General features: G+C 28.0%; 1 protein-coding gene across 1 annotated transcript in view; it reads left to right on the forward strand.

Moving 5' to 3' along the window:
• LOC107445504 (anoctamin-7) overlaps positions 1-3757 on the forward strand; it is a 54573-nt gene extending 50816 nt beyond the window's left edge. The window contains exon 17 of the mRNA XM_043045771.2: positions 748-3757. Coding sequence (XP_042901705.1) covers positions 748-921 — 174 coding nt within the window. The 3' untranslated portion in view covers positions 922-3757. The remainder of the gene's footprint in view (positions 1-747) is intronic.
• The last annotated feature ends 3893 nt before the right edge of the window (positions 3758-7650 follow it).

The raw sequence follows: 7650 nt of genomic DNA on the forward strand, positions 1-7650 counted from the left end.
TTAATTTCACTTTTTTACATTTTTCGACATATCTTTGAAACTATTTAAGCGAATAAAAAGAATTTTGTCCCCGATTATAAAACTCGTTATTTAAAGATAATTCCATGTAAAATGTAATTTTTAAAAAAATATATTTCTTATTGTTTTATTTAAAATAGCACGAAACATTTTTTAAATTTAAGGGGGTAATACAAATTTTAACTTCTTTTAACTATGTAATGAGTGACAAATTTTGAAAGAAATTGACCAAACAGTTTCTAAGTAATGGAATTTTAAAAAAGTCGCATTTTTAAACTTTCATTCTTCAAAATCGAAGCTGCCGATTCGGATCAAATTCTGGATTTTGTCAGTTAAAATTACAGTTTGCAAATATAAGATTAATCATTTACCATACAATTCAAAAAAAATTTGTTCATAATTAAATTAAATATTAAAAAACAATAAATAATTATAAAAATTATTGTTTTATACATTGAATAATGAGTTTCATTGAATAATGATGTCTGGATTCTCTTAAATAGTTCGCCTAATTATCAAAAATAATTACGTAACACATTTAATATAGAAGGAACAATAATGTATGTAATTTTCGTATTCTGAATTAAATATTCTGAAAAGACCTTTATGACTTTTTACAGATCCGGTGAAAAATATACCATTATGTAATATAGTTGATAGTATGATCAATCAAAAAAAATTTTGGTTGTTCTTTCTTTATATTTTTTCTTTCCTCCAATTCTATTTCAGGAACGCTACTTACTTTCATATTTAATGTCAAAATTATCATTGCTCACTGAAGGAATCAGACCTGATCCAATTGACGAATGTTCCACCATGGACGGGATAGAAGATTTCCACATTGAGGAAGATGTCCTCCAAAAATTGAATTCGAATGTTCCTAATTCAAGGTGGAGTTATTGAAGATATGTTTCAATTCTTCAACTACTCTATCAATTCCCCTCTAAGAAAATAATACAGTTATAAAAATTACAATGTGACGAGAAAAAACTTGAACTTATAATCCAATTACTTATTAAAATATCTCAACCAAAACTTACGTCTATTTCTTTCTGTAACATAAATTCAAGTGATCATCTTTATCCTAATGAGGACCTTTAAACCTGCCACGAAATTTTCTTCACACAAGGATTTTTTTTAGAAAGTCTTATGAAGTTTCGCACTAATCTTTGTCTTTAAAATAGTAATGATCTAAGATAGACCTAACAGAGAAATCTATTGGTTTCAAATCTAGTGGATAAGGTGGTTAATCGTGAGGTATGAAAAAGTCAAGAAAATTTACTCTGCACCAGTCTTGAGTATCTTTAGCTTTGTCTGCTGAAGCTATTGTATGATCAATCTTTGGTTTACAAAGAACTTTTGTCACCAAAGATCCAAAATATTGCGAAAAATGTATTGTGTTTCAAATTTTGTTCAAGTTATTTCTTGTCACTCAATACGTTGTATTAATACATCTAGTCATTTTGTTAAAAATGCGTCGTTGTAAATAATTTAAGAAATGATTTCAGGAGAATCGATTTGTTTTTAACAACAGACTGTATTTATTGATTTCTCCATTAATTACTTTAATTTATAAAACTCCTTTACAAACAACATTTAACGTTGAAATTTAAACAAGATGTTGCGATTTAACACAATGTTAAAAAAAAATTATCTTTTGACAAACTTTTTTGTTTAAGTCAATATTGTCTTTAACAAAATTAGTTGGGTCTTTTAAATTTTACTTCATAGCTAACATAATAAATGAATTTACATTGATCATTATTGTATTGAACCTCTTTTGGACTTACTGGTAACTTTTTGAAAATAATTGCAGGACTGTAAATCATACCTTATTTCTATCACTTTTACAATTATATTTTCAACCTTTTTGAAACACGTTGTATACAAGGTTCTCTTCCGATAGAGGGAGACATTCCGGTGGTTAAACTTTCTTGGCTAAGTCAAACATATTAATTTACCAATAATAATCGCTATCTGATATTATTAATCATTTGATTAATCAAGGGATGTGAGTTCCATTGCCTGGTATACCCAACATTGATGTTTGTTTTTTTTTAAAGTTGAGTGCCACTGCCCGGGTTAAGGTTTGCCCGGAATACAACCCAACATTGATATTGTAAGGATTGGTATTGAATTGTCATTGATATTGAATTGCCATTGCCCCCGGTGCTCCAAATACTGACTGTTGAGGTAAAAGGTCACCTTTGTGGTCTCGAATTCGTTAATCGCAATTTTTTACGGCCCCTTTCAATGGAATAGAATCCAATCTGCAAAAGTAAATCCTATCATAAGATTCCCCACGTTTCGGATTTTTTACCGGAAGAAGTTTACCCGTAAAAGTCCGAAATGGAATTATATTTCGGACCCTAACTAGGCCACGTAGGTAAATCCTAGGTATTACCGGTAAAACCTAAGTTTTACAAAACTTGGGGCCTTTACAGTAACATATATATTCCTTTACTATAAGATTGCAACACTTTGAAATCACATGCATATTATTTCAAAATGTGCCTGTCATTTAAGTGTTAAATAATGAATTATTTCCCTTTTTTAACACAAATTTTATATTAAACTATAAAATAAAATTCTGTTGAAGTTCAAGATTAAACAAAAAGTTTTCCCTCTTCCAAAGAAGATATTAAAAGTTTTCGAGCACCAGACTACAACCGGACACACTCTGTTCGTAACAATGTATTCGTTTGTCTAGTTCCGAATCCTCCCACATCTCATAACATACTTTTTTTCACACACCATAACTTAAATCGCAAATTATTCAAGAATAAATTATTTTATCGGGAAAATATTTTGCGGCAGAAGAAATCTTTTTTAAATACTAAGACTGTCTTATAACATAATTTCAAAGTATAATTACTTAGCTTAAGTTTCCACACATTTTTACATCTGAATGATTTCGTACTTAAACAACAAAGTTTCAAAGTAACGTTCAAGTAAGATCATTTATACATCCTGATATTTTAAGTCCAGTCCCGTGTTAATGAAGCTAGGCTAAATAATTAACGAAGGCATATTTTAGTAAAAGGACACCTGACAAGGAGTTAAGCTTATTAAACAATATTTAGAATTCTTCTGTTATGTCATGTCATTAAATGATTGCCCTATCTAATAAGAATCTCATTTGAAATACGTGTACACAATGTAATAAACATTCGTATGTGTTGCATAAAGAATCATGCATAAGAAGCGTTTTTATTGCATAATGCCCAATAATTCACTTTTATCTTCTAATATTTCCGTATTTATATACATAATCTTGAATGTTGAGTTGTAAATTTGTTATTATCGAACTTGCCTAGAATACATTTTACTTGCATAATTCTGTCACTGCTCTGCTGGCTCCTTTTACTTTTTTGTTATAGAGCATTGAGTGACCAACCCTCATTTAGTAATTATGATAAGATTTAGTATATAAATACTTTGCATAAAAGGTCTACAACATTTTCTGTCATGTGGGCCACATCAAGGAAGTTAAATCCCTATGGCTACACACGTTAGATAACATAATATAGTCAAAGAAATTTATAAACAAGAGAGATTAATTTTATCTACTTTTAGCCAAGGGTACTAAGTTTTAATTTCTAAAATTATTGTATTTGAAAAAAAAAAACTAGGGACAAGTTATTTTATCACTTTTGTTTTCAATATGTTCAAATAAAGTATTATAAAACAGATAAAATATGATCTAACTCAAATACTATACTAAACGTATCCACAAAAATTACTTCATACACCAAAAAAGTGTAGCATAAATGTTACAAAAATTATTTAGTACATCATAAAAGTGTAGCAAGAATATCAAAAAGTTACTTAGTACAACTTAAAAGGAATGAATACCATTTCAGATTTGATGTGAGGTTCGATATTTGTGTTTAATAAAAACAAAATCGTGGAAATATTAAAATTAGCAGTTGATACTCTCTTGAATATACTCTCAAAGCACTTCTCAAATAGTCTAACATGTTCTTATTTACAATTTTATGCTCTTTGATCGATTAAGTGCTATTATTTCGGCCCTAACAATGTGGCTTACGAGACACAAGTTGAAGATTCAGACTAGTAGAGGATGCTCACGTTTCGATAAAATATAAAAACAAACTTGACTAACTTGTAAAATATGTTGACTAAACATTCTTTTTGGACAGTAAAAATCATATAGTTTGATATATATCCTTAGCTATCATCTATAACTGTAACCCAGTTGTTTTTGGTCACCCTGCATTTCAGAAAATACGAAACTCTGGAGCAAATTTGCATACTGCATATTTGTCAAATAAAATTCATATTTGTATAACAAAAGTAAAGATAACCTTTGTGCTGTTAAAAAATACTTAACAATACTTTCATGCAAAGACAAAAAATTTTTTGACAACTATCTTTTTTGACAACTATCAAGAGAGAAAACGCATTCAAGTATTCATGTACAAAAAGTTTATGTTATTGGGAAGAGGCACATGGATCACCTTTGTTACATTCAATTTTAATATTTTTATCGCGATAAAAAATTCCTTTCTGAATAATTCATATTCTTAAAAAATTTATTTCTCACAAAATCTTCCAAGTTTATACATTTAGCACCTTTTCAAATTTTGAACAGAGGTATTTCTTAACATTCAGAATGGAAGAAAGGATCCAGAAATTAGAAAAGCTACTTTAAATTTACAAGAAATTAGTTATGTTATTATTTACCATTTAGATTTCATTAAATAAATTACTCATTTTAATGAAATATTTTTTTTTTTCATTTAAAAATTATTTTTCATTTGTTTATTCAGACATAATATATAAACCTTTAATCCAAGTTAAACCAATTTATGTAAATTCTATGCAGTACTCTCTCATAAGTATTTATTTAGTTTGAATGCTATCATTCGTTTAGTGTTAATTGGTGATCAATTTTATTTATATCAAAGCTGTAAAGTGAAAAAAGAAATTTTAGTAAATAGATATGAATCACTAAAAGCTGCGTAAAAATGTTAGGAATCATGTTTAAATCTGTCCAAAATTAAGGTTACAAACATAAAAAGGCTTAATGTAAGGAATATATATATATTCGGGCTCGAAAAAACTCAGAAATTTTACCCGTCCTCCTTTGAAACTAACCCGTAGTTTCTAAATAAATAAAAATATCATTTTCTCTTATTTATTACAAACATTTATATAAATTGCACAATGAATTAGTAGTTACAAGGATTACAAATACTAGCATTGCATTATACAGTAATAAAAGAAATACTAGGTAACTAAAAGTAACCTAGTATTTCTTTTATGAAATAATTTATTTCTGTTATGAAATAATTTAAATGACANTAGCAATACTTTCATGCAAAGACAAAATTTTCTGACAACTATCTTTTTTGACAACTATCAAGAGAGAAAACACGTTCAAGTATTTATGTACGAAAAGTTTATGTTATTGGGAAGAGGCACATGGATCACCTTTGTTACATTCAATTTTAATATTTTTATCGCGATGAAAAACTCACTTCTGAATGATTCATATTCTTAAAAAAAATTTCTAGCAAAATCTTCCAAGTTTATAAATTTAGTACCTTTTCAAGATTAAACAGAGGCATTTCTTAATATTCAGAATGCAAGAAAGGATCCAGAAATTAGAAAAGCTACTTTAAATTTACAAGAAATTAGTTATATTATTATTATTTACCATTTAGATTTCATTAAATAAATTACTCATTTTAATGAAATTAAGTTTTTTTATTTAAAAATCATTCTTCATTTGTTTATTCAGACATAATACTTAAACCTTTAATCCAAGTTAAACTAATTTATGTAAATTCTATGCAGTACTCTCTCATAATTATTTATTTTGGTTGAATAATATCATTCATTTATTGTTAATCGCTGATCTATTTTATTTATATCAAAGCTGAAAAGTGAAAAAAGAAATTTTAGTAAATAGATATATAAATCACTAAAAGCTGCATAAAAATGCTAGGAATCATGTTTAAATCTGTCCAAAATTAAGGTTACAAACATAAAATGGCTTAATGTAAGGAATATATATATATATATATCAGGGCTCGAAAAAACTCAGAAATTTTACCCGTCCCAGAGAACGACTTGTCCGCCAATGTACCCGTCCTCCTTTGAAACTAAACCGTAGCTTCTGAATAAATAAAAATATAATTTTCTCTTATTTATTACATTTATACATTATATAAATAACATTCATGTAAATTGCACAATGAATTAGTAGTTACTAAGATTACAAACACTAGGATTGCATTATACAGTAATAAAAGAAATACTAGGTAACTAATAGTAACCTAGTATTTCTTTTATGAAATAATTTATTTCTTTTATGAATTTATTTCCTTTATGAAATAATTTATTTCTTTTACGAAATAATTTAAATGACAAAGGTCAAGTTATCTGAAATGTCAATTTATCTGAGGGTACTGCGTTTTTTAAATGAATCAAATATGACGTTTGCCAGTTCCACAATCAAGCCAATGATTTACAGAGGCTTCTGCACAGAAATCTGAAAGGGGTTTTCCATTTATGTAGATGTTCATACCTGCGTTTAGCGCTTCTTGTTTAAGACCAATATGTAATGTTTGTTTGTTTTTTCTTTTTTCGTAAGTTCATTGCTGAAAAGCCTCTTTCAACCGCTGCAGTACTCACAGACAGACAAAACTTCAATTCCACCATGCGCAGTATGTTGCTGTATTTCTAGATTGGAGGGTCATCTTAGAAGTGAGGCGTTAGATAGACTCTTGTAAGATAACAAAAATTGAAAATGTATCACGAACATTAACGGGAAAATGGCCGTTCGTACGGAAGTCGGATTCGAGAAATTTGTTGTCCGCGAGGAATTTTTTACCGCCGAGGACGGGCGGTTTTTAGAGCTCTGTAATATATATATGTATGTGTGGGTGTGCATGCATATGTATCAATCAGCACAGGGATCAAATATCAATCACAGGAGTAAATATATTTATCTCACATTTAATAAACAAAAATGAAGTATAAATGCAAATGAGAGCAACATTAGTCAAATAAAGAAACATCACAATGTTACATTGATAAGCATAGGATATATGGATATCCTTTAAAGTTGCATAAACATAAGCCCTCATACTATTAATCTGCAAGACCTTGACAAGCATTTTTCAGTATGTAACCTTAATTTTAGAAATAAATGTATATTTTACTAAGCCAATTCGAAGCTAGCAATAAGGCTTCTATTATAGAGCTTAAAATTATTATAAATAAACAAGCATAAGCGCCATATGCTTGTCTGAATTTTACGCTATTAACAATGCCAGCAATTGTTTTTTTTTTTAAAAAGCAAGTGCATTTATAGTAATGGTAAATTGTTGTTTGTATTAATTATATTCAATGTAATGTAAAGATATTAAATAATATTTGTATAAATTAATGTGTACTGCTCATTTTTTTCCCTTCACACTAAAACTTTCACACAAATATTTCTCTTCTTTTTTTTTTCAAATTGTAATTCAATTGATTATATAAACATCATTCATTAATTAAAAAATATTTGAACTAATGCACTTATTCATATTAATTTAATTATGCATCAGATTAAAAAATCCTTTTAAAAACCTCTCAAAGCATATAAATTAGATAAGA

This window comes from Parasteatoda tepidariorum, chromosome 7 (genome assembly GCF_043381705.1).
Source record: "Parasteatoda tepidariorum isolate YZ-2023 chromosome 7, CAS_Ptep_4.0, whole genome shotgun sequence".
NCBI classification, from domain to species: domain Eukaryota; kingdom Metazoa; phylum Arthropoda; class Arachnida; order Araneae; family Theridiidae; genus Parasteatoda; species Parasteatoda tepidariorum.